Source organism: Oncorhynchus gorbuscha, linkage group LG02 (assembly GCF_021184085.1).
Source record: "Oncorhynchus gorbuscha isolate QuinsamMale2020 ecotype Even-year linkage group LG02, OgorEven_v1.0, whole genome shotgun sequence".
NCBI lineage: Eukaryota > Metazoa > Chordata > Actinopteri > Salmoniformes > Salmonidae > Oncorhynchus > Oncorhynchus gorbuscha.
Genome location: NC_060174.1, coordinates 33,242,707 through 33,266,653, shown reverse-complemented (window position 1 = coordinate 33,266,653; position 23,947 = coordinate 33,242,707). Strand labels below are relative to the sequence as shown.

Below are 23,947 nucleotides of genomic sequence, written 5' to 3'. Positions count from 1 at the left end.
TATATCAAAATCCCTGAGGTTCCTTATTGCTATTATAAACTGGTTAGCAACGTAATTACAGCAGTAAAAATACATGTTTTGTCATACCCGTGCTATATGGTCTGATATACCACGCCTGTCAGCCAATTAGCATTCAGTGCTCGAACCACCCAGTTTATAATAAAAATAGATAGGCCTTCACTCCGGAGCTGCCAGAGTCGCCCTTCACTCCGGAGCTGCCAGAATCTCAGCCCCTCAGTCCAGAGGCGCCCCTCAGTCCAGTGGCGCCCTCTACGAGGGTCTTCAGTCCGGGGCCCACTGCGAGGGTCCTGCACTTCAGTCCCACACCCGAGCCGCCGACGTAAGAAGGCCCACCCGGACCCGGACCCTCCCCTTTAGAGGTGTCCGCACCTTTGGGGGGGGGGGGGTACTGTCACGCCCTGGCCATAGAGAGGCTTTTTATTCTCTATTTTGGTTAGGCCAGGGTGTGACTAGGGTGGGCATTCTATGTTCTTTTTTCTATGTTTTTGTATTTCTGTGTTTTTGGCCGGGTATGGTTCTCAATCAGGGACAGCTGTCTGTCGTTGTCTCTGATTGAGAACCATACTGTACTTAGGCAGCCTGTTTTCCCACTATGGGTTGTGGGTAGTTGTTTTCTGGTTTGTGTTTCTGCACCTGACAGGACCTTTTCGTTTTCGTTCATTCTCTTTGTTATTTTGTTTTGTGTTCAGTTTAAATAAAAAATAACATGAACACTTACCACGCTGCGCTTTGGTCCACACCTTCTTCATACGACGACCATTACAGCAATACAGTTCATTTATTTTATGTAATACCCTGGTAGTCCTCTGTGACCTTACTGTGTAACCTAATTAGGCAATCTTATGTTTGGAAAATGAAGCAATGTGATCAGATGGCTGAATTTATTCTCAAGGGTGTTTTGGAAGAACTCTTGAGGGGCAGGCAGTATCAAGGGAGAGGGCTGTCCTGGGTAAGAACCAAGCATGCTTAGGTCGTCATCATCTACCTCATGAAATAAATCCCCAAGTATCTCTGGACACATGACATATCAGTGTTTTGCAATAAGTCTTTCACCAACACAGTGTCCCGCCTAGACGTGAGTCTATACTCACTGCTGTCAACATGTTAAGAGGTTGTGTTTTTGACATGACCTTTCTTGGTCAACTATGGTAGTGTATAATGATCTGTTTTCACTTGGTATTTCTATTTTAAATATTTTTTTCAAATTTGGAGAACATTCATTTGTTCTCAGAGCAAAATAGCGTTCTCTTGTTGAATACATGTCTGAAGGCTGGTTTCGGAAAATGTGATGTGCAAGTGTATTTGTAGGCCTGCTATAAATAGGGTCCTGCTGGCACCACAAGCATGTGTTTGATTGACAATTGCAGTCAGAGCTTTGCCTCTGGGACTTTGAAAAGCCTATCAATGGTAAGTTCACAAATTCATCAACTTTTGTTTCAACCAAGAAGTGTTTGAGTTCAATGTTAGTTCTCTGAATTCTAAAATAATGTCTAAGGGTTCAGTTTGACTCCTAATAACCCTTGTAGAGCCTGATAACGGTTCATATGTATACCTTTTTCATTGCAACTGCTTAGCTTGGTCAAAGGAAAGCAGTTGTCACTGTCTGAATTACTTTGGAGTTTTGATAATTGTTGCATTGCTTGAGAAAGGTGCATACAGGTAATATTTTCTTCGAGGATCTATTCGAATGAGTGAATGGTTTCCCAGACTAACCTAGACCAACATTTAACAGTATTCACAGCTGTTTTCTCCATTCTTTTCCAGCTACTCTTACACCGGTAAGACACTGCAACTTGAAACTGGGGCTTTGATACATGACAAGCTGAGCATTTTTTACTCAAGGAGCAGTCTGCTGTAGTAGACACATTTCCTTTATATTTGTGGGAATATCTGTTGAGTTGACAATGACTTCCAGAAGACCAATGACCCGTTCTTACTCTGGCAACGGGAGGTCCGGCAGCAGCTACAATGAGGAGGAGCCCAGCTCTTCGAATGGCCGCTTGGAGAGCAGCAACTACCTCTCCAATGTCAGGCCTGAAAACAGGTAGATCACCTCTTCTTACTTGTTTCATTGTGACGCTTGGCGTTTCAGTGCGACTTTGCCCACCACACACATGCATTAGATATTTCGGCCATCTCAACATATCTGTGGATTGTTTCCTAATGTCCAAAATGCTACATGGCAATTAATAACCAAGTAACAGTATTTCAGCATTCTGAAGAAAAGCACAACTCTTAGAATACCAGGAATAATCTCTTTTGTAGCCTACTTTATAAATACAACTGAGTCCCATGTAAGAGAATCTAAGACACAAAACCACCAATATGTCTGACGGGCTGCCTTTATTTGCCTTCTCTCTGAATAGCTACTCAAGGTATTCTCAATCCAGGTCATCGAGGTAATGCATACTTTTACAACACCTATTCCAACTAACATCTTAACCACACATCCCGGTTTACCCCCAAGAGTGAAAGAGCAAATCTACACCGGTTTTTAACAATACTGTAAGTGAACCTGTTATATTGACTTTGATGTTATTGAACATTGACGTTGATATACAATTTCATTGATATGACATTGTTGAAAATATAACTTTGCAAGTACTTTTACCATGTCACTTTTTCAACTGCTGAGAAATGTTTCATGTTTGAGAGAGCAGTCCCCTTTCACAATCAGTAATGATTAGTAACTGCCTTCTTCCCCTGCCTGGAATAAACAATGTACAGAATAAAGGTTGGCTAAAAGATCCCTGAAATATTGGCCTTCTCTTTGGAAAGTACTTTAGCACATGCCCCGAAGAACAGACACTCAAGCTAAAGCACCCTTTCTTTTTCCAGGAGTACATTGTTCGGTGTGATGGCTCAGCTGACTGAGGACACCCAGCCTGTATTTGAGACCACCGTTAAATCCAAGGCTGTGTCAGAGAATTGTAATGTGAAGTTGACATGTGTGGTTACAGGTACGCCTACATCCTTCAGAGTTGTGTATGTGTGTTGGAATGCATTAGATAGTTGAGGATTTGGAGAAAGCGGAGAAACAAACCAACTTCTAAACAGCGATGCAAACATGAAGTGAGAATGGCGATAAATGATGAGAAACGTTGGCTTTTGCTCTTCTTGCAGAAGACAATGCAAAGAGACAAGTTACTTCAAAATGCTTATGACTGCTCATGAATGCTTATCCACCCCAAACCCCCTGACCAACGAGTTCAATGCTTCCTTCAATACTCCCCACTTGGCAAACAGTTAGACCATATCATTAAAAAACAATGTCACATCTTGAGCACTGATCCACAACTGGAAAAGACGTTTAAAAAAAACCCACGGGTAGTTTTCAGAAGCGCCCCCAACATCAGTCAAATGGTGGTGAGGTCTGATCTTCCAACTTCCTAGACAAAATGTGCCAAACGATAATTACAGATGCGGCCATGTAACTTTACGAACAAATGCAAAAGTTCAATTCCCCTATCACGGGCAAGGCCATTATTAGACCATTATTAAGATTACAGGCATCACTATGTTTTCCACAAAAAATATGGTATACCTGATCAAGTTTATTTGTGGTCTATGCTATGTAGGAAAAAAATTAACAAGATCTGAAAACAAGGATTGCAGAACACAGGAGTAATATCAGGACTCTTGATCAGAGAAACGCCTATAGCTGTGTATTTCATGGAAGCTCGTCACAACATCAGCTCTCTGAGATACATTGGCATTGAACATGTTAAGACTCCTAGGAGGGGGGAGATACTGATAATCTATTACTGATAAGAGAATTGTATTGGATTCACCGTTTGTCCACCATGTTTCCTTAAGGTCAGAACTAGAGGTCGACCGATTAATCAGTATGGCCGATTAATTTGGGCGGATTTCAAGTTTTCATAACAATCGGTAATCTGTGTTTTTTGACACCGATTGGAGACGAGTTTTTTATTTTTATTTTTACACCTTTATTTAACCAGGCAAGTCAGTTAAGAACACATTATTATTTTCAATGACGGCCTAGGAACGGTGGGTTAACTGCCTTGTTCAGGGGCAGAACGATAGATTTCTACCTTGTCAGCTCGGGTATTTGTTTTTTCAACCTTCCGGTTACTAGTCCAAGCTCTAACCACCTGCCTTACATTGCACTCCACGAGGAGCCTGCATGGCAGGCTGACTACCTGTTACGCTAGGGCAGCAAGAAGCCAAGGTAAGTTGCTAGCTAGCAGTAAACGTATCGAAAAACAATCAATCTTAACATAATCAGTAGTTAACTATACATGGTTGATTATATTACTAGTTTATCTAGCGTGTCCTGCGTTGCATATAATCGATGCGGTGCCTGTTAATTTCTCATCGAATCACAGCCTACTTCGCCAAACGGGTGATGACTTAACAAGCGCTTTCGCGAAAAAAGCACTGTCGTTGCCCCAATGTGTACCTAACCATGAACATCAATGCCTTTCTTTAAAATCAATACACAAGTATATATTTTTGAAACTGCATATTTAGTTAATATTGCCTGCTAACATGAATTTCTTATAACTAGGGAAATTCTGTCACTTCTCTTGCGTTCCATGCAAGCAGTATATGCAGCAGTTTGGGACGCCTGGCTCGTTGCGAACTGTGTGAAGTCCATTTATTCCTAACAAAAACCGTAATTAATTTGCCAGAATTGTACATAATTATGACATAACATTGAAGGTTGTACAATGTAACAGCAATATTTAGACTTAGGGATGCCATCCGTTAGATAAAATATGGAACGGTTCCGTATTTCACTGAAAGATTCAACGTTTTGTTTTCGAAATGATAGTTTCCGGATTCAACCATATTAATGACCAAAGGCTCATATTTCTGTGTGTTATTATGTTATAATTAAGTCTATGATTTGATATTTGATAGAGCAGTCTGACTGAGCGATGGTAGGCAGCAGCAGGCTCATAAGCATTCATTCAAACAGCACTTTCGTGCGTTTGCCAGCAGCTTGTCGCTGAGCTTCAAGCATTGAGCTGTTTATGACTTCAAGCCTATCAACCCCCGAAATTAGGCTGGTGTAACCAATGTGAAATGGCTAGCTAGTTAGCGGGGTGTGCGCTAATAGCGTTTCAAACGTCACTCGCTCTGAGATTTGGAGTAGTTCTTTCCCTTGCTTTTGCTCTGCTTTTGTGGAGCGATGGGTAATGATGTGTTCCTGGTTCGAGCCCAGGTAGGGGCGAGGAGAGGGACAAAAGCTATACTGTTACACTGGCAATACTGAAGTGCCTATAAGAACATCCAATAGTCAAAGGTATATGAAATCTAAAAAATGGTATAGAGAGAAATAGTCCTATAATTTCTATAATAACTTCAACCCAAAACTTCTTACCTGGGAATATTGAAAACCCATGTTAAACGGAACCACCAGCTTTCATATTATCTCATGTTCTGAGCAGGGAACTTAAACGTTAGCTATTTTACATGGCACCATATTGCACTTTAACTTTATTTTCCAACATTTTGTTTTTGCATTATTTAAACCAAATTGAACATGTTTCATTATTTATTTGAGGCAAAATTGATTTTATTGATGTATTATATTAAGTTAAAATAAAACCGTTCATTCAGTATTGTTGTAATTGTCACAGCCGTCGAATGAAGAGGACCAAAGCGCGACGTGGTGAGCTTACATATTCCTTTTATTAGAAATGACGCCGACAAAAACAATACAAAACAACCGTGAAGCTTAAGGGCTATGTGCCACAAACAAAGTTAACCTCCCACACTGAAAGGAGGGAAAGGGCTACCTAAGTATGGTTCCCAATCATAGCACCTCTGGTGCTGGGACCCTCGTCGCCGACACCGGACTGGGGACCCTAGTTGCGGGCCCCGGACTGGGCACCCTCGTTGTGGGCCCCGGACTGGGCACCCTCGTTGCAGGCCCCGGACTGAGGACCGTTGCTGGAGGCCCCGGACTGGGCACCCTCGTTGCGGGCCCCGGACTGAGGACCGTCACTGGAGGCTCCGGACGGGGTACCCTCGTTGCAGGCCCCGGACTGGGGACCATCGCTGGAGGCTCCGGACTGGATACCGTTGCTGGAGGCCAGTACTGGAGGCCGTCGCTGGAGGCTCAGGACTGGGGACCGTCGCTGGAGGTTCCGGACTGGGGACTGTCGCTGGAGGCTCCGGACTGGAGGCCGTCGTGGGAGGCTTCGTGCCATGACTCCTTACTGGATCTTCTTGCCATGGATCATCACTGGAGGCTTCTTGCCATGGATCATCACTGGAGGCTTCTTGCCATGGATCATCACTGGAGGCTTCTTGCCATGGTTCATCACTGGAGACTTCTTGCCATGGATCACCACTGGAGGCTTCTTGCCATGGATCATCACTGGAGGCTTCGTGCCATGGATCATCACTGGAGGCTTCTTGCCATGGGTCATCCCTGGAGTGATATGGTCATCCCCATCTCATTGATCTTATTAGTGACAAGTTGTTTTTGAAATACACGATAAATACACAAGTATGTGGACACCCCTGCAAATGAGTGGATTCGGCTATTTCAGCCACACCTGTTACTGACAAATGTATAAAATCAAGAACACCGCCATTCAATCTCCATAGACAAATATTGGCAGTAGAATGGCCTTAAAGAGCTCAGTGACTTTCAACGTGGCACCGTCATAGGATGCCACCTTTCCAACAAGTCAGTTCGTCACACTTTAGCCCTGCTAGAGCTGCTCCAGTCAACTCTAAGTGCTGTTAATGTGAAGTGGAAATGTCTAGAATCAACAACAGCTCAGCCATGAAGTGGTATGCCACACAAGCTCAAAGATGGAACCACCGAGTGCTGAAGCGCGTAAAAAATAGTCTGTCCTCGGTTGCAACACTCACTACTAAGTTCCGAACTGCCTCTGGAAGCAACGTCAGCACAAGAACTGTTCATCGGGAGCTTCATTAAATGGTTTTCCATGGCCGAGCAGCCGCACACAGGCCTAAGATTATCATGCGCAATGCCAAGCTTCGGATGGAGTGGTGTAAAGCTCGCCTCCATTGGACTCTGGAGCAGTGGAAATTTGTTCTCTGGAGGGATGAATCACCCTTCACCATCTGGCCGTCCAACGGACGAATCTGGGTTTGGGGGACGCCAGGAGAACGCTACCTGCCCCAATCCATAGTGCCAACTTTAAAGTTTGTTGGAGGAGGAATAATGGTCTGGGGCTGTTTTCCATGGTTCGGGCTAGGCCCCTTAGTTCCAGTGAAGGGAAATCTTAACACAAAAGCATACAATGACATTCTAGACGATTCTGTGCTTCCAACTTTTTGGCAACAGTTTGGGGAAGGCCCTTTCCTGTTTCAGCCTTACAATGCCCCCATGCACAAAGCAGGGTCCATACAGAAATGGTTTGTCAAGATTGGTGTGGAAGAACTTGACTGGCCTGCACAGAGCCCTGACCTCAACCCCATCGAACACTTTTGGGATGAATTGGAACGCCAACTGCAAGCCAGGCCTAATCGCCCAACATCATGGCCCGACCTCACTAATGCTCTTGTGGCTGAATGAAAGCAAGTCCCCACAGCAATGTTCCAACATCTAATGGAAATCCTTCCAGAAGGGTGGAGGCTGTTATAGCAGCAAAAGGGGGACCAACTCCATATTAATGCCCATGATTTTGGAATGAGATGTTCGACAAGCAGATGTCCACATATTTTTGGTTCTGTAGTGTAAGTCACTGTAGTTATAACTATGGCCACCACGCGTCCTGCGCGTACTGGTCATATGGACGGGTATTACAATGTAATCTCTTTTTTTTTACTGTTGCCTCGGTGAAAAATTATGATTGACTATGCGCAAAAATTAATTTAATTGTTTCCTCACCCACCATTGCATGTGTGCAATGGTCATGTGAGGTGAAATGTGTATATTTTGGGATGTGAGCACTCTACAAGAATAGTCAATAAATCAGTAAATTGGGAGCATAAAGTGTGCAGGCATTCCTGTTCTTTACAATTATTCTAAAGCGTATTCAATAACGTGAAAAGAAAAAAGCAGTTAAAAAATAAAAGCAGCTGAGACTAAATGATGCAATGTCATAATGTTGGCGCAGAGAATAAAGACAAAAATAGGTTTGAAAATCTAAGCAGGTTTTGCTGTTGCCTTCCCTCTGGCACTTGGGTTGGCTGCTTTTCAACTACAGCAGTAAAACATGTGGCCTTGCATACCGCTATGATGCAACAGTCTGAAACATGCCTTTGTTCTTCATACAATTTCATTTCGAAACTTCAATTTTTATTTTTTATTTAATGATTAGTGGCTACTGTGTGTAAATGTCATGGGTAACTTGTAAATAAAAAAAATGAGGATAATGAGTGCGTACTCTTAATGAGAGATAAACATGAAACTATCAATATCTTATCAAAAAAATATATATATATTTTAGTATTAAACCAAGTCATTATATTTTACTGTATGTCTGTGATGTACCATCTCCATGTGATGTCCATAGGTAACCCAGCCCCAGAACTGACGTGGTACCGAGACGACATGGAGTTGGACCGATACTGCGGTCTTCCAAAATATAAAATTGGCTGCAATGGAAAAACTCACACACTCCATATTTACAAGTAAGTAAGACAGAGAAAACCATATACCCGAAACCATATAATTCAACAATTAAAATTTGGGTTTTCTATTTGAACTTGTGCTTAATGATGCCTGCACAGTTCCTTAAATTATTTGAGCCTCTTTTTGCAGCTGCACAGTGGATGATGCAGCCATCTATCAGGCTTCAGCCAGGAACAGCAAAGGCATTGTCTCCTGCTCTGGGGTTCTGGAGGTAGGCACCATGAGCGAGTACAAGATCCACCAGAGGTTCTTTTCCAAGCTGAAACAGAAGGCAGAGAACAAGAAGAGGGAGTTGGAGGAGAGCAGGAAAAGGGGCAAGGAGAACATCCAGAAAGAGCCTCTGGAACAGCAGCCTCTCCGAAGAAGCCCGATCCCATCTCAGAGGAAACGCCGGGCCTCAAGCGCCCCCTCCTCACCACCAGATGGGGAGGAGATCACAGTCAGCCAGGGGGCAGAGGCTGTGGAGCAGCTATCACCTGTTGTTGAAGAACCTAATGGGGTCAGTGCTAAAGCCAGTGAACCGGCTCCAGTAAAACCTACAGAGAATGGGGGCAAAATTCCCAACAGAGAAGCCAAAAAGAAAATTAAGATCTCAAATGGTGTAGATTCTGGTGTTGTCAGCAGTAGTCATACAGGACCAGGCAGTAGTCATACAGGCCCGGGCACCGGAGAAAATTCATATGATGGAGGGATAAGTTTGTCTCAATTTCTGGCAGATACCCTTCATTCGCAGACTGCTGAAGAAAAGATCCCTGCACAAGTGGAGGAAACACTGGCAGCGGAGATAATGGATACTACTGCTGCTGATCCTGAAACGGATGTGAGAGAGGAAAAGGGGAGAGAGAGGATTCTTGGAGAACAGGAAAGAGAGAAAATGAGAGGGGGAGAACTGTCAATTGAGAGCGAAAAAGAAAGAGCAAGAGAAGCAGAACAGTTGCATAGGACAACAGCACATAGCGACACAGCCTCCGAAGTCAAAATGGAGGCTAAGACACATGCCCACAAGGAGGGAGATCATCACGATCACCACCACATGCAGGAAACTCTTTCCAATGTGCTCCACTCAGTCAAATACTTTTTCTTTGGTAAGAGCAAGAAGGATCATGCTTCTCATGATCATCATGTGAAAGGTCAGGAGAGCGAGAGAGGTCATACATTAGCCCCAACACAGCCATACCCTAGCCTTCCCCATCCACATCCACAAGAGCAAGATGGTCAACCAGAGGTGTATAAAACCCCCACAGAGGAGACAGTACCCATGGAGGTAGATGGGCTACAGAAAGCCCCGATAACTCTGTTACCACACCAGCAGCCAGATTCATTGGAGCGGCTGAACCCAGATGAACACGAGCGTGGAATTACTATTTCACACCCAGAAGAACCCCCTTCAGCTTCCAAAAGAGCACCAGAGAGTGTGCCTCATTCACTGAAGCATGTTGAGCAGAGGGCCATGGATGTATGTCTGGAGGTGATCAGCAACACTACAGAGACAGTGCCCATGTCTGGCCCTCCAGCCCTCAGTGAGGTAAGTTGTGCCTTGTTGCTTCTAAGATTACATTGACCGCTCAGTAGCACACTGCAGTAGGGAGCCACTTAAAGGCTATTTATAGATTGTACATTTGTGCAACAAGACTTGAGTCTAACCACTCCAGGCCAACAGCTAAAATGGTACATATGATTAAGCCACAGCAAATAGCTAGAGAAAGTCCAAAGAACATGCTGAATGCAGATGAATCATAACAGAGACTATTAGTTTGTTAGTTGTGTGTTCGTAGCCACTGTACCGTCTAAAACAGACAGAACACACTAACCAAGAAACTATCAGCAACATGGGGGCAAGTGTGTCAACCAGGTTCTGTCAGACTATCTAGACTCTTGAGAGTGTGGGTTTCAATGCATCAGTATCACTCGAGAGCAACACCTCAAGCAATGTAGTGGGGGAAACAGGGAATCTGCCCAACTTGTATAAAAGAGTAAGACCATTTCGGGCAGTCTGGTGTTGACTAATACAAATAATTCTCAGGGAGATTGGATAAGCTGTAAACTCCTAGAAATTGAAATGAAAAACATTCTGTAATTCTCTGTGCACTGTTTTCATTGTGCTTTGATGGTAATATCAAAACTCTAAATCTATCTCACTGTCAAACTCTTAGGGTTGTATTAGCACACATTTGCATGTACTGAAGACATTAAGACAACCATTATGTTGTGACAATGAAATATCATTATATTTTAACAATTAGCTCTGCTGGATAATATAATCATCTATCCACAATATTAAAGCTGATCTACCCCCCCAAAAGTCAAAAGTTTGGACACACCTACTCATTCAAGGGTTTTTCTTTATTTTTACTATTTTCTACAAAGTAGACTAATAGGGAAGACATCAAACTATGTAGTAACTGAAAAAGTGTTAAATAAATCAAAATATATTTCATATTTGAGATTCTTCAAAGTAGCCACCTTTTGCCTTAATGACAGCTTTCCACATTCTTGGCATTCTCTCAACCAGCTTCATGAGGTAGTCACCTGGTGCTTTTCCAACAGTCTTGAAGGAGTTCCCACATATGCTGAGCACTTGTTGGCTGCTTTTCCTTCATTATATGGTCCAACTAGGGCTGTTGCCGTCACCGATTTACCGCCACACCGGCGGTTACCAGTCATGAAGGCAGTCAAATTCCACATTACCGTTTGTCACAGTAATTAGGCTTCTCCAAGCTCTGACGCGACCAAACTTGCTAACTGCCTGGCACTCAGCACTCTATTGTCCCTCTAATCACTCTGACATCAATGCAAATGTATTTGAAAATTTAATCAAACACTTCATGAGAGCCCATGCAGTCATGTTGCACAACATTTCTATAGGCTATGCAATTGCGCAAGAAAACAGAGTGATGGCCACTAATAAAAATACGAGGATCCCATCAGCTTTCTATAGGCTAGGACTGCTATATTTATTTGTCGAACTTTCCTTATATTAAGAATATTGCTCACATTTACAACAGGAGTATAGCCTACCTGGCTGGCATGAAAATTAAAATGTTACATTTAAAAAAAATAACCACAGGGAAAGTGCATAGATGACATGCATTTTTTCCCGCTGCCCCTGTTTCGATACAGGTGCATGATAATGGTACAATCTAAATCAAAACAAATGTCACACATATATTATTTAGTATATGTAAAGACAAGATTAAATCAAGGATAGTCTGATTGGTGACAATATTAACCTACCACTTTTGAATGATGCCCAACATAAGAATTCCTTTTTTAATATTTATTTTCATTATAGTCGCACATCTCATGTAGCCTATCCCATAGGCCTATATGTTTTAGTAAGGTTTATATCACAACTAAAGTGGCCAAATAACTTAAATTAAGCAAGGGATGTAGAGTCTAACTAGCATTTCTAAGCAGTGCGTAGGTTTAAAAGTTTGAAGATATTTTTCACCATAAAATGTATCTTTTTATAAAAGCATTACATGCATAATTGCATTTGCGGTCACTTTTGATAAGGGTGTTTTCCGCTAATGGAACATTGGTGCTTATAGCCTACTACCATGTGCGCATTGCAGCGCTTATAATGTGAAGAAATAGCCTCATAGTTTATCAACATTTTAAGCTAAACATTCTGATCTGTTGTGTCAGCCACATTGCATAAACAAATGTTTGATGCTAGTGGTTGTATTGATTTGGGATCTATTGCATCCCACAAGTGTCCCAGACGATGTTCGGAATATTTATTTCTCGTACAGAATAGAATTGGTCAACTTTTGTACTATGGGGGATAGTAGATTGACATAGTCTAGTGCTTTTGCCTACTCCTTTTGTTGGCTGACGAAAAGTAAATGTGGACAGTTCTTCCAATATCTTCAATATGCACCTCGGAGTCGGATAAGGACACGTGCAGGTGCGTCCCCGATGTGACTGTCTTCACTTGTAGCCTGTGAGAAAGACCCGATCACATGACAGAGAGCCGTGTGAGTGAGAGGAGCTTCGGATTGCGCAGAACACTCAGGGAGAAGGGCACTACGCAGTACTCCGGGCTGCAAAAGGCATGCATTTCTTTAGGGTGCATTATGGCCACAAAGCGGATGCCGCCGTGAAATTCAAGGTATTATCAAGTTGTCAAATTGTGAATGAGAGACAATTGGAGTGTGTACAGACTGCGCAATAAGAAAGCAGAGCTCATGCCTTTCAAGTTACTTTTTCAAATCATCATTAGTCTCATCATGCAGTCTTACAATGTATTAAATATCAAAACATATAGCTCAACGTTTGTAGAACAACTAAAGTTGTAAGTGCGTGCCGACACCGCGATGACCTGCTTTATGGAAGAGAAGGAACCGGACACATCTGCTGACTCCCTGTCATGGTGGCGAGATAACCACTTTAGTTTTTTACATCATCAATAATGTGGAATCATGCAGCCCGTACATGTTTAAATAACTCAAAATCAAGCAGCCCGTACATGTTTAAATAACTCAAAATCAAGCAGCCCGTACATGTATAAATAACTCAAAATCAAGCAGCCCGTACATCTTGAAATAACTCAAAATCAAGCAGCCCGTACATGTTTAATTAACTCAAAATCAAGCAGCCCGTACATGTTTAAATAACTCAAAATCAAGCAGCCCGTACATGTTTAAATAACTCAAAATCAAGCAGCCCGTACATGTTTAAATAACTCAAAATCAAGCATATAACCTGTTTCAAATTATCACAATTTAACTGAATACAGAATAACAGCGCCATGCACGCACTAGCAAGGAAAAATATTCTTTCAATTTTATTCAGTGATGTTCATTTATATTCTTACTATAAAATCATGTAATATAAAATTAAAAATCATATAATATAAAATAACACTTCTTCATATTGTAATGTTTCATAGGAAAGACCTGCATAAAATGAATAATGGATTTATTGTGACGGTGTACAGGCAATTAAATGGATTTATTACACTTTAGACTTTTAAAATGTAGATGTTTAAAAGGCACGCATCAGCAGCTTGCATGTGTGGAACTCCTTTATGTTAATTAATAGGCAATTACCATGAGACCGACGGTAATTGACCATCACCAGCTGATTTAAATTTCGTGACAGCCACAGCCCTAGGTCCAACTCATCCCAAACCCTCTCAATTGGGGTTGGTGATTGTGGAGGGCAGGTCATCTGATGCAGCACTCAATCATTCTCCTTCTTGGTCAAATAGCCCTTACACAGCCTGGAGGTGTGTTTTGGGTCATTGTCCTGTTGAAAAACAAATACCAGTTCCACTAAACACAAACCAGATTGGATGGTGTATCGCTGCAGAATGCTGTGGTAGCCATGCTGGTTAAGTGTGCCTTGAATTCTAAATAAATCACTGACAGTGTCACCAGCAACGCACCCCCACACCATCATGGCTCAAATGCATTAAGAAGGAAAGAAATTCCACAAATTAACTTTTAACAAGGCACACCTGTTAATTGAAATGCATTCCAGGTGACTACCTCATGGAGCTGGTTGAGAGAATGCAAGAGTGTGCAAAACTGTCATTAAGGTAAAGGATGGCTACTTTGAAGAACCTCAAATATAAAATATATTTAGATTTTTTTTAACACTATTTTGGTTACTGCAGGATACCATATGTGTTGATTTCATCACTATTATTCTACAATGTAGAAAATAGTAAACAAAGAAAAACCATTGATTAAGTAGGTGTGTTCAAACTTTTGACTGGTACTATATATATGTGGTCCTTCTGTAGCTCAGTTGGTAGAGCATGGCGCTTGTAACGCCAGGGTAGTGGGTTCGATTCCCGGGACCACCCATACGTAGAATGTATGCACACATGACTGTAAGTCGCTTTGGATAAAAGAGTCTGCTAAATGGCATATATTATTATTATTATATATAATGGCTGTTTGATTGTAGTCCTGCCCACAACTTACTGACTTACTTACTGTTCAATGTAATGTTATACCGTACACAATGCAACTATATGACACATCATAGACTAACTTCACTGGCAAACTGATATGGTTCTGTTTAATGTCTCAGTAATGTAACTAGAATCAACATCTCTCTCAATGCCAGTGTGACACATTATGACACTAATTCCATTTGTCCCCTACGGTGCTAATTCCAATTAACCTGGAAGTCTGCTGCCCATTGTGTTTATATTGGATTAGAACATTAGAACATGCAGTAAGGGGAGCTGCTCTCCACTCTTCACACAAACAATGGTTTTGTGGATATGTTTCTCCATAATGTGGAACTGCAACTCCCCTTTCCTGTTGTGGCCAGTTAATGTTAGAAGTTGTGGCAAATCAATTGGAGGAACTCATAACAATCGACATTACTTTGTTTGTGCACAAGACTAGACATTCTGTTAAAGAGGCCTTGTTCGTGCTAGAGTACCATTTTTTAGACTGAACATGACACCAGTTCCTCTTCATTTAACACAACTCGGACTCTCCTGTTCTAACATGTCATGGAACTGTAAGGGGTCTGTTTGACGTCACATAAGAAAATGAATAACCTGAGAAAAAAGCCAGGGGAAGTTGTAGATAGATTCCTCAAAATGATAAACCTTATTATTCAGATATTTATACTACATACTGCTCTTCAAACAAACCTGTAATCCAGGAAAAATATTGCATTAGAATAAAACATTTATGCATCTGATTGTTTTAATTAACATGGAAATTGCTTTTGCCACAGGCAATGTTACTTTTTAAAGGCTCCATTTTCAAATATAATTTATGACTTTTATGTTAAAGTCCCGTGTTATCCCTGTTTCCCCATAGACAATTACATTTTCTAAGCATGTGCTCAGCAACGGCAAATTACTTTGAGCATTAGTCACTTGAGGTGGGATGACAGTCCCTTGCCAACAGATATGCACTCATTCATTCAGCTCACTGTGCAAGCAACACACCTGTTAAAGGACTGGGGAAAGCCCCAACTTCAACACAACAGGTCCATTTACAGCATCCTTTAACCTACTGTACCTGACAAGAAAACATCTGAATTATCCCAACACATGGTCCCCCTTTAAATACGTTACTGCAAAATAGAAAAGCATGAAATAAAATAAACGATAGAATGGTTTAATTTATTGATTCTTTAATTGTATCATCAGATCATGTGATTATTTCCCCTTACTAGACTGCCATAAGTAATACAGTAGCAGTGTTTGGGATCCAGGTTTTTTCCTTGTGTGGAAGAAATGAGGAACCGTTTACCTTATCTGGTGCAGATAAAGCTGTCCGTTTTTAAACACTTGACATTTTCCAACACTTGGTTTCAATGAACCTTGATCCTGTTCGATATGGGTATGGGAGAGTTCATGAAAACTGACCGGTCGTAAACATTTTATTTTTAATTGTCCGTGGTCACGCAAACATTATGTACACATTTGCCGATTTTAACATATTCACAAAGGTTATACAGTTCACGTATGTTGAAAACTCTGGGTGACACTTTATTTGGATATTCCCATATACTGTATTTTATCTTCAGATGATCATACTATCAACAAACTATCTATTGATAAGAATCTACTTGCTAAGGTTACAGTAAAGGTTTAGACTAAGTGTTATGGTAAGGGTTAAGATTAGGGTTAGGGCTAGGGATAGTAGATAGTTGAAATGTTGTTGACAGTTATTGAATATCTACGGAACATCTACAAACCATCTATCCAAATAAAGTGTTACCAAACTCTGATATGGATCTTTAAATATTCTGGAATTATGTTATATCTCTGGTCATTCTTTAAAACTGATTTATTATGGAAAACAACTTTCCTCGGTCTTAAAGAAGCACTGAGTGTTCAATAGTCAAAGGTGAACATACTGGCCTTGGTCATGTGGTTGGCCATAACAAATAGTTTGTCAATGATTTAAAAACCCTTTTCGTTGCAGATCATCTTTATTGGTTTGTGATACTTCTCCAAAGCTAAATGTCGATAAAGATTCATAGTCACAAGATAATATGATTATATCAGCTACCACTAAGGTAAAGCCTAACATAGTAGTTATCATGGTGTTGTTATCAATTATGGTGTTGTTCAGGGCTTTACAAATACCACGTGAGTGTTTGATGTTATGTGGTACTAAACAGCTGTGTTTGTTTTTGCCTCAAGGCTGCCGAGGATCAGACCCAGGCAGACTCAGTCACCCACATGGTTGTTTCAGCCCCACATGAGATAAACATCCAAGTGTTTTCATCCGGGACTGATCAGGTGACAAGACTAAATGATAAAACTGAAGATTTACACAAACAGGGTATATCTGACTCTACACGGAACCCAGACCCCAGCAGTGGAGCAGGTCCCCACAAGTCAAACCTAACTAGTATGGATGACAGTGGGAGTGCTCCTAACAATAATGTCCCACCCACAGTCAGCCAGTGCCTCATTGAAAGTGAAAAAGAGAAGGAAAAGCATGTGGATGACAAGGGCATTGAAAGTGTCTATAAGAATCATGAAGAGAAAAGTGATGTCAAAGCAGAGAATCAACCATGTCCCACTTTAAATGTGAGTGCAGGGATATTTGATATCAAAACACCTGCTGTGGAAGAGAGAATTGAAACATGCCATTTTAAAACACAAGAGCAGCAGACTCTTACTTTGGATGATAAAGTTAGTACACACGATTCTAAGTCCCAAGACAAGTATATTGATACTTTGCAAGAGAATGTAGAGACAATTTCTTCAAAAGTACACATAGAATGCATCCCGGTTTTAGAGGAGAGTAAAGAGAAAATACATAACAAGGAGGAGGAGATACATTTCAAAAGATTGGAGGAATCTTCTCCCACTTTGCTGCAAAAGAGTTTAAAGAATAGAGATCTAAAAATACCAGATGAATACCTTCCTGTGGCAGGGGAGAGCATAGAGGACCATGATCTCAACACAAAAAGGAAATCTCTCTTAGCTTTAGAGAAAAGTGTTGAAAGTGCCTTAAAAGTGGAATGTACTCCTGCTTTGGAGAATAGGTTAGTGGACTGTCCATTTGGCAACCAGAATGTGAGATTACAGAGAAATGAGGTGCCAACCCTCACTATGGAGAAACGGGTTGACATTGTGACCGAGATAAAGGTAGAAATGCTGGGTGAATCTAAGAGCCACTCAGAGAGACAGCCTGTGAGAGGCTCTGCCATTGTGCCCGCTGAGCAACCAGTGGCAGCATCAGTTACCAGTCGAAAGGCTAATGCCACTCATCTGGGTGGATATTCTAGAAATGGAACAGAGATTAGAATTGTAGATTCTGCTCTTAAAATCCCAGAAATCAAAATTATTGTGACAGAACAACAGACAAAAGAAGAGCCAATGATTATACCAAATCTAGAGATTACGGAACCAGAAGTCAAAGAGCCTACACAGCCATTAATACGTATTACACCCAATGAATCTACATCAGAGTCAGCCATTTTCCAAAAGGATGATGCAAAAGATGTTTTAGACATAATGATCACAGAAAAAAGTGCAGCTGTTACCCCAGTGATGATTGATGTGACACCCACTCAAGAAAGTAAGCAGAATAATATTATCATCGAACCAATGGAGAAAGTGCAGGAAGTTACACCAGTTGAAGAGGCAAAACCGCCTACGGCAGAGAAGCCAACGAATAGTGAGTGCCTCACAAAGATGGATAATAAGTTCATTCCTAAAAGAAATGTTTCATATTCTGATGATAGTGAACTAGACCATGAGCATCCACAAGTTAAGCACCTCGTCTTAGATACAGGAACATCGGAGGAAGTACCCAAAGTGCCTCTGTTTGTGGTCCCTCCTATTTCTGTAATCTGTCAGGATAGCCATTTTGAAAGTGAAGAGCTTCTTAAAAATGAGAGTAAAGAATCAGAATCCTTCGTGGCTATGCTCAGGGGGGTCAAGAGTGATTTAGAAAATTATTCTTCCCCTGAGTCTGACAAACCCCATAGTATTCCACAAAAACAGACTATAGAAACAAAGGAACGTAGCGTGATAGACAATATCCCCTCTGTGTCATATAAACCTGTAATGCCAACAGAAGAAAGAACAATCCAAAAAGCTGAGGACATCAGTATTACAGAAACTGATAAGGTAAAACCACTCAAAGAGTCAAGGATAGAGTCTTACATCATTGGCGATGAACCAAGAGAAAGAACCCCTATTGAGAGGCTTGCTGTCAAACCCCCAACACCCCCCAGGAGTCCCAGTACTCTTCGTAGGTTAATGTCCAGGACTCCCCCTGCCATTACTGTGGATGACCCTGCTAACAGTGAGAAGGCAGGATTGGAGCAGAGAGGTGGAGACACCCCAACGTCCTCCCTGTCTTGTGAGAGCAGCCCCAAGCTGAAAAGAAGGGACAGTCTGACCCTGATCCGCTCTGCCACGCCTGAGGAGCTGGCGTCTGGAGCTCGCCGCAAGATCTTCATCCCCAGGGAGGGAGAAGGGGTAGTGGTGGCGCTGGGTGTGGGTGGTAGCCCACTGGACACCCAGGTCAAGGAGGCGACTCCATACTTGTCGCCCAGTCAGGCTCGCAGGGCAGCATTCCTGCAGGCCCCAGCAGGCTCACAGACCCCACCGCTGGAGAGACGCTCCCCTCTGCTGAGCCGTAGGAAGGCAACTCTGGAGGTGCCTAAAGTTGTGGAGACCAACACAGAGGAGCCAGAGAGCCCAAAGACTGAGGTCAAACCTCCTGAAAAGGAGAAACTGAACCCCTTCAAAGGTAAAACAATAAAATAGGAAATGTATGAGATGAATCCAATATTGTTTCTATGTCCATCTCTTGGTGTTGGTGTCTCCTATCAGGAGGAGCTGATCAGGAAGCTGCTACTGGATGTATAAATGTTAGAGGAAATCATGTACAGTTTAATCTTTACCTTGGTGTATCTTTACCAGCTCCTCAGGTTATCCGTAAAATCAGGGGAGAGCCCTTCCCAGATGCCTCAGGACACTTGAAACTCTGGTGCCAGTTCTTCAACGTGCTCAGTGACTCCTCCATCAAGTGGTACAGGGACGAGGAAGAGTTAGTTGAGGTGAAAAGAAGGTAAATCCCTAGGGCATCTCCCAACCCAGAGTTTACAGTAACTGCTTGCAATACATCTATCTAGCGGTGACATGGCATTTATATTCACTCTGATCAAAGCCATCGTGCATTTACAGTAATAGACACCTGCCCTCTGAAAACAGTTGCTTTGTACAGTATTACTGTAAGCATTCATTAATAGCCCCATTGGTTGGTTCATCTGGGCCCTGTGCTATATTTTAAGAACTAATGTTCTGAAGATGAACAGCCTTTAATTTTAGCAGCGGGTTTATCACACAGCCATGTCATTCTCTCATTCTCACTCTGGGAGGTGTCCAGTTTATGTGACAAGGGAGCCCACAGCTCTGATCCTGACTGACACAGGGAGGTGAAGCTTTGGCCAGACACAGCCACTGAAAACTGAGACACTATTTCACTATTCACCAGGGGGCTTTAAAATATAAATCTGTGGTATTGGCTGCTAGGTCAGAAAAATATCCCCTCATGCAAGCATGGCACGCAGCACTACTGTCTGTCTCAGTCTCACAGTGACCTCTTGTGGAGGTGAATACATTATTGAATATGCTGTGAGCGTGTGTCTTGTGTCACGTCAACCTTTTTATCTTCTTTTATTTCCCAGTGGAGGAGATGAGAGCCAAGTAGCACTGGCCATCGTCCAGACATCCAGTCAAGATTGTGGGGTGTACGGCTGCACAATCAAGAACGAATTTGGGACTGATTCAACTGACTTCCTTCTCAGCGTAGACTGTAAATTATGTTAACCTAATGGCATATTTCAAATCCCACAACATTACTTCAACCATTTATTCCATGAGTTACTGATTGTGTTTGTTTTTTTGTTTTTCTGCAGTACTTTCAGAGTACTTCCTGCGTGAGGATTTAGAAGGTAAGCCTCATAGGCACTGAGGAGGTTTATACAGTATTATAAACCGGGTGGTTCGAGCCCTGCATGCTGATTGGCTGACGGCCGTGGTATATCAGACTGTATACCACAGGTATGACAAAACATTTATTTTACAGCTCTAACTATGTTGGTAACCAATTTATAATAGCAATAGGGCACCTGGGGGTTTATGATATATGGTCAATATACCACGGCTAAGGGCTGTGTCCAGGCACTCTGTATTGCGTCATGTCCAGGCACTCTGCTTTGCGTCGCGCAAAGAACAGCCCTTAGCCGTGGTAATATACCACACCTCCTCAGGCCTTATTGCTTAAATAACTTAAACATACTGTATTGTTGACTAACTTATTGCTATGATATAACACAATGTTACTGCTCCTGTAGAGAGTTTCTGACATTCATATTGCATCCTTTACAGTTGGAGAAGAGATAGAAATGACTCAAATGCTATTCACCAAAGGCCTAGCAGACCCGGGATACTGGGGGGAGAAGTTCTTTGGGCGCATCATGACACAAGATGCCCACCTGGGAGAGGGCTGTGCACACAAGGCCTGCAGGGTGAAGGTCATCTATGGCCTGGACCCTGTGTTTGAGTCCGGAACCAACTGCATCATCAAAGTACAAAACCCCATCGCCTATGGGACCAATGAGGACAGTAACCTTGCAGAGAGAAACATGGAAATTACTAAGCAGGTGAGTCTTACTGTACATCACATCATGAGGACATTCAGGTACAGATTTAAGAAACTAAAAAGAGTCCAGGGTGCATACCAGTGCATAATGGGTTTTCACTAGTTTAACATTGAATTGGTGATTATAGAGAAAAAGCATATGGGAAAACAAATGTGACACAAATGCAATGCGTCTTTGCCTTTTGTCTCACCAGGAGTGCAAAATCCAAAACACAGTTCGGGAGTATTGCAAAATCTTTGCTGCTGAGGCGAGGGTGATTGAAAACTTTGGCTTTTCACTGGAGTAAGTAATATAATGGCTGCAATTCAAATGTTGATCATTATCAATGATCATTATCAATACACTTATCAATGATCATTATCAATACACAATAGTATGAGTAAATCAATGACAAAAAAATGACAGAGTATGGTTATGTCATTCATTCCCTTTGTTTTTCTGCATGCTTACACAGAGTGAGCCCTCTTTATCTGATGTACCGCCCTGCCAACTCGGTCCCATATGCCACTGTAGAGGCTGACCTGAAGGACATCTTCCTCAAGTACTGTATGATGGATGCCAAAGGCAGGCTGATCACCAGAGCCACCTCAGAGGTGGAAATGAAATGCTGCTCCTTCCAGCATTGGATCCACCAATGGACAAACGGCAACTTACTGGTCACTGGGCTGGAGGGTAAGAAAGAGTAGCAGACAAGGTCATTCTCAAAAGAAAAAGATGAAAAAAAGCAGTTCAAACAACAAAATGATCCGTGTTATTTGTTTATTTCAGGTGTTGGACCAAAGATCACTAAAGTTAGAATCGTCACAAAATTGAAGGGGTTTGTATATCATTACATATTTAGGTTGTCATATGGAATTACACATTAAGGCTCAGTGTTGGGGAAGCTACTCTGAAAATATAGTTTACCAAGCTACCGATTACTTCACACTGGAAGAAGTTAAGCTACATTACAGCTACCCTTAAGAAAAATTTAGTTTACTTAACTATAGTTACTTTGAAAAAGTAGTTCACTACTTTTTTTATTTTTATTATCATATGTAAATCTGAAATGTCAAACTACAAATTGCAAGAACATATAACTCTGGGGTCATAAGTTAACAATGTGTAATTTAGCCTATTAAATATTTCAAGTGAGAATTAAGCAGGTCTGATGCCGAAAAAGAAAGGAAATGATTGCTTACTTCACCCATATTTTCTTATCTTTTTGCAAAAAAAAGGTAGTGTGTATTTCCAGTAGCTAGGTAATTAACTAGAGAAAACACTACCTAGATATGAATTCAGTACAACTACCACCAAGCTACGGCTAAATGTAGTTAAATTCAGTTGAACTACATGTAGTTCACTACTCCCCAACTCTGTTGATGCCTTAAGTAGGCATATATTCGTGCAAATGTTTTACCAGTTGGTCCACATCGTCTTATCCAACTCTAAGGAAATTACTTCTGCATTGCAGGTATCAAGGCCTTACAGAGGATGGTTCTCCTAAGGTGTTTGAGCAGTTCCTGACTCAGCATCAGTGTAACTACTACTGTGGGCTTCTCAGCCTGAGAACCCTGAAGCCCATGGACACCCTGCAGCAGCCCCCCAAAATCAAAGTCTCCCGAAGCCCCCTGCTCGGCAGAAAGTTGGGCTCATCCAGCCCTCAGCTCAACAGGAAGTTGCTCTCATCCAGCCCCCAGCTACAGAGAAAAGGACTTAACAGCCCCTTGACAACCAGAAAGCCAACCTCCAGCCCAAAGGTGCCAAGAAAGACTGGGGAGACAGAAAACAAGTCCACAGCCAAACCCAATGCAGAGGACAGACTCAAAGTTGTGGTATGAGGTAAAAACGACAAAAGGGAATACATATCAAAACAGCTTCCCTTTTCCTTCACGCAAACATTCAACTTTGTTTTCCTGTCACCTATTACCTTATTTAGTTTGGTTGAAGCTAAGATGACCAGCATGGCCTTGAACAAAATGCAGCAGACTTTGTGCCTGAAAAGTCCTCATCCAAGAGAAAAACAGGGAGATTAGTTCAAATCTAGGGAATAGGTCAATGACTGACCCTGTTGGATGGTTGTGTAACAATACTGTGAATTTCTCAATCACAATTAGTAGTAAGATATACTCCCCCTTCTCCAGCTTACTGTTGAACTGCTGAACTGGTTAATTGAGTGGAGGTACAGTACTTTTAAGGTCTCTTCAACTTCCAGCACTAAGGAAATGGGACACAGTGATTCACCTCAGGTCCAGAACCAAGTGCTCTGTCCCCTGCAAAGGAGAATAGACCTATGAAGTGGTTGAAACAATGGTGCTGGATGAAAAGCGGTGGCTGTAATCAGCAATCTAATAGCTTGATGCAGATGCAAGGGGATTGGAGTGCACCAACTGCCTTGTACATCTGTGATGTACTGTATATGTCTTGGACATACAGTGCATTCGTAAAGTATTCAGACCCCTTGACTTTTTCCACATTTTGTTACGTTACAGCCTTATTCTAAAATTGATTAAATTATTTTTTTCTCTCATCAATCTACACACAATACCAAACAATGACAAAGTGAAAACCGGTTTTCAGATTTTTTGCAAATGTATTAAAAATAAGACAGAAAAACCTTATTTAGATATGTGTTCAGACCCTTTGGTATAAGACTCGAAATTGCATCCTGTTTCCATTGATCATACTTGAGATGTTTCTACAACTTGCTTGGAGTCCACCTGTGGTAAATTCAATTGA

At 41.8% G+C, this 23,947-nt stretch overlaps 1 protein-coding gene across 1 annotated transcript; it reads left to right on the top strand.

Annotated features, from left to right (window-relative positions):
- The first annotated feature begins 1,373 nt into the window (after nucleotides 1–1,373).
- Nucleotides 1,374–23,734, top strand: LOC124001169 (microtubule-associated protein futsch-like). The gene is made up of 15 exons (XM_046307776.1): nucleotides 1,374–1,428; nucleotides 1,786–2,065; nucleotides 2,388–2,420; nucleotides 2,860–2,981; nucleotides 8,490–8,607; nucleotides 8,738–10,133; nucleotides 16,740–19,311; nucleotides 19,485–19,632; nucleotides 20,252–20,379; nucleotides 20,483–20,518; nucleotides 20,955–21,229; nucleotides 21,423–21,511; nucleotides 21,684–21,901; nucleotides 21,998–22,046; nucleotides 22,683–23,734. Exons 2-15 carry the CDS (start codon nucleotides 1,926–1,928, stop codon nucleotides 23,047–23,049), a joined length of 5,691 nt encoding a protein of 1,896 aa, XP_046163732.1. The 5' UTR covers nucleotides 1,374–1,428; nucleotides 1,786–1,925; the 3' UTR covers nucleotides 23,050–23,734.
- Nucleotides 23,735–23,947: the final 213 nt, after the last annotated feature.

What these genes read in the sequence shown, in the direction of transcription:
- LOC124001169 (XM_046307776.1), top strand. Translation starts at nt 1,926, where the DNA reads ATGACTTCCAGAAGACCAATGACCCGTTCTTACTCTGGCAACGGGAGG. An exon ending in AATGTCAGGCCTGAAAACAG is followed by an intron (nt 2,066 to 2,387) that starts GTAGATCACCTC and finishes CTCTCTGAATAG; the next exon opens with CTACTCAAGGTATTCTCAAT. An exon ending in ATCGTCACAAAATTGAAGGG is followed by an intron (nt 22,047 to 22,682) that starts GTTTGTATATCA and finishes TCTGCATTGCAG; the next exon opens with GTATCAAGGCCTTACAGAGG.